The sequence below is a fragment of the Grampus griseus genome, assembly GCF_964374135.1.
Source record: "Grampus griseus genome assembly, chromosome: 20".
Classification (NCBI taxonomy): domain Eukaryota; kingdom Metazoa; phylum Chordata; class Mammalia; order Artiodactyla; family Delphinidae; genus Grampus; species Grampus griseus.
The window spans coordinates 43,962,442-43,964,062 of record NC_139014.1 but is presented as its reverse complement, the minus strand read 5'-3'; the positions used below and the strand labels follow the sequence as shown (position 1 = coordinate 43,964,062).

Here is a 1,621-nt window from a genome sequence, read left to right as displayed (position 1 = left end):
CAGTTTAGCCTCCCCTACTGAAACCTCTTCAAACTGCCACTCTGTCTCTCACTTCCAAGGGTCACATGGAATCCCCCAGAAAAGACGCGATTATTATTTCCTCCTTCCAACTCTGCAGTGACCTTTGCTCTCACATGCAGCACTCGAAAGTGGAGTGCTTGGCTGTGCCTGAGTGCAGGTCCCTGCCCACCTGGGAGGAGGGGATGGTGACCAAACCAACCAGGACTCTTTCTTTAGTCCCCTGGGGAGAGCTGGCCATCGCTAATTCAGGCTTGTGGGGGCCAGGCTAGCTCTATCTTTTGCTTTCCATGCCCATGTGAAAAATCTTACAGTTACCTGCCTCCTTGGTTACACGTGGTCCACCGAGCTCTGGCCCAGCTGGGATGAAATGGTCAGCCATGGTCCCTTGACTTCCGGTCCCCTGGGCTGGCTGGGGGGTGCTGGCTGGCTGGGGGCGTGGGGTGGGGGCACTGCTGGGAGGGGGCAGATGCACTGAGTGGGGACGTGGAGACAGGTCCTGACCCCCTCCCGTGTGTCCCACCTGGGCAGGTGCAGGGAGGAAGCAAGTGAGAAGGACCGTGCTGGGTGGATCTGCTGTTTCCTGCTTCAGCGAGCAGCTCACAAGGCATAAGCAGCATCGGGGAACTTTCCATCCTCTGCTAGGGCTAAAGGCTTTTCTCCCCAGCAAGGATTCTCCCCAACAGAGAATCAAGATGGGCTCCTTTCTCCAAGTTTTAAGCTGAAGGGATAACTTCCTGTTCTGCATGGCAGGACCATTCGTGGTGGATCAGAAGTCATAGGGTCTGTGGAGACCCTCTTTCCAGTTTCCATGAGGTACTGGAAGTACCTGCCCCACGTTCTCCTGGTTGACAGAAACCCCAGCTGGGGGACAGTCTTTGGGCCACTTGCCTGTGTAGCCTCCCCCTGCTCGTCCCAGCCTCCTGGCCGCCCCTCCAGGCAGGTCTCCTGTGCACTCACCTGGTCCCCGGCGGGGCATTTGGGGTGGGAGCCGCAGCATGCCCCTGCCCCTCCGCCCGCCAGGAAGCCTGAGTCCTTCCTCCTCTGCCCGCCTCCTAACTACGAGTCCAGTTTCTCAAGAGGCACGTCGATGTTGAGGGAGTACCAGATGATCCAGAAGAGCAGGCTGAAAGCCAGGATCAGGGACCCCGTGTAGACCAAGAAGTCCCAGAAGTCGAGGGAGGCGAAGATGCCCAGCAGCAAAAGGACCAGGCCCACAGCGTCGAGCACGAGGGCCAGGCCGAGGAAGACAGCACAGCGCCCAGGGTGGCATCTTCCGCAAGGCCTCCCCAGGAGCATTGCCTGGGAGGCAGGAGCGGGAGGGGCCCAGCTGCACTCCCGGGGCTGATTTGCATGGGAAGGTGGTGGTGCTGCTGGCCTCTGCCTTGGCTCCCCGCCGGGTGTGAGCAAATGAGTGAGCCGCCCATCTGGAGCCACACGGAAGTACACGTGGACCTCCCTTTATGAGCATGGCAGCCAGTGGGGTGGATATTTCTTAACTGTTTCATGGCTCAGGAATGACATCCTCATCACTGAGGCCAACCAAGTGACATGGCAGGAGAGGAGTCAGGGTGCCCTTGGATGGATCTGGGGACTTGGGACC

At 59.2% G+C, this 1,621-nt stretch overlaps 1 protein-coding gene across 1 annotated transcript; it reads right to left on the bottom strand.

Moving 5' to 3' along the window:
- Positions 1-1,077: 1,077 nt before the first annotated feature.
- On the bottom strand, positions 1,078-1,317 carry TMEM238L (transmembrane protein 238 like; the record flags this gene model as incomplete). Its single annotated transcript, XM_082679449.1, has 1 exon — positions 1,078-1,317. The coding sequence occupies one exon, from the start codon at positions 1,315-1,317 to the stop codon at positions 1,078-1,080; it is 240 nt and encodes a 79-aa protein (XP_082535575.1).
- Between the last annotated feature and the right edge of the window lie 304 nt (positions 1,318-1,621).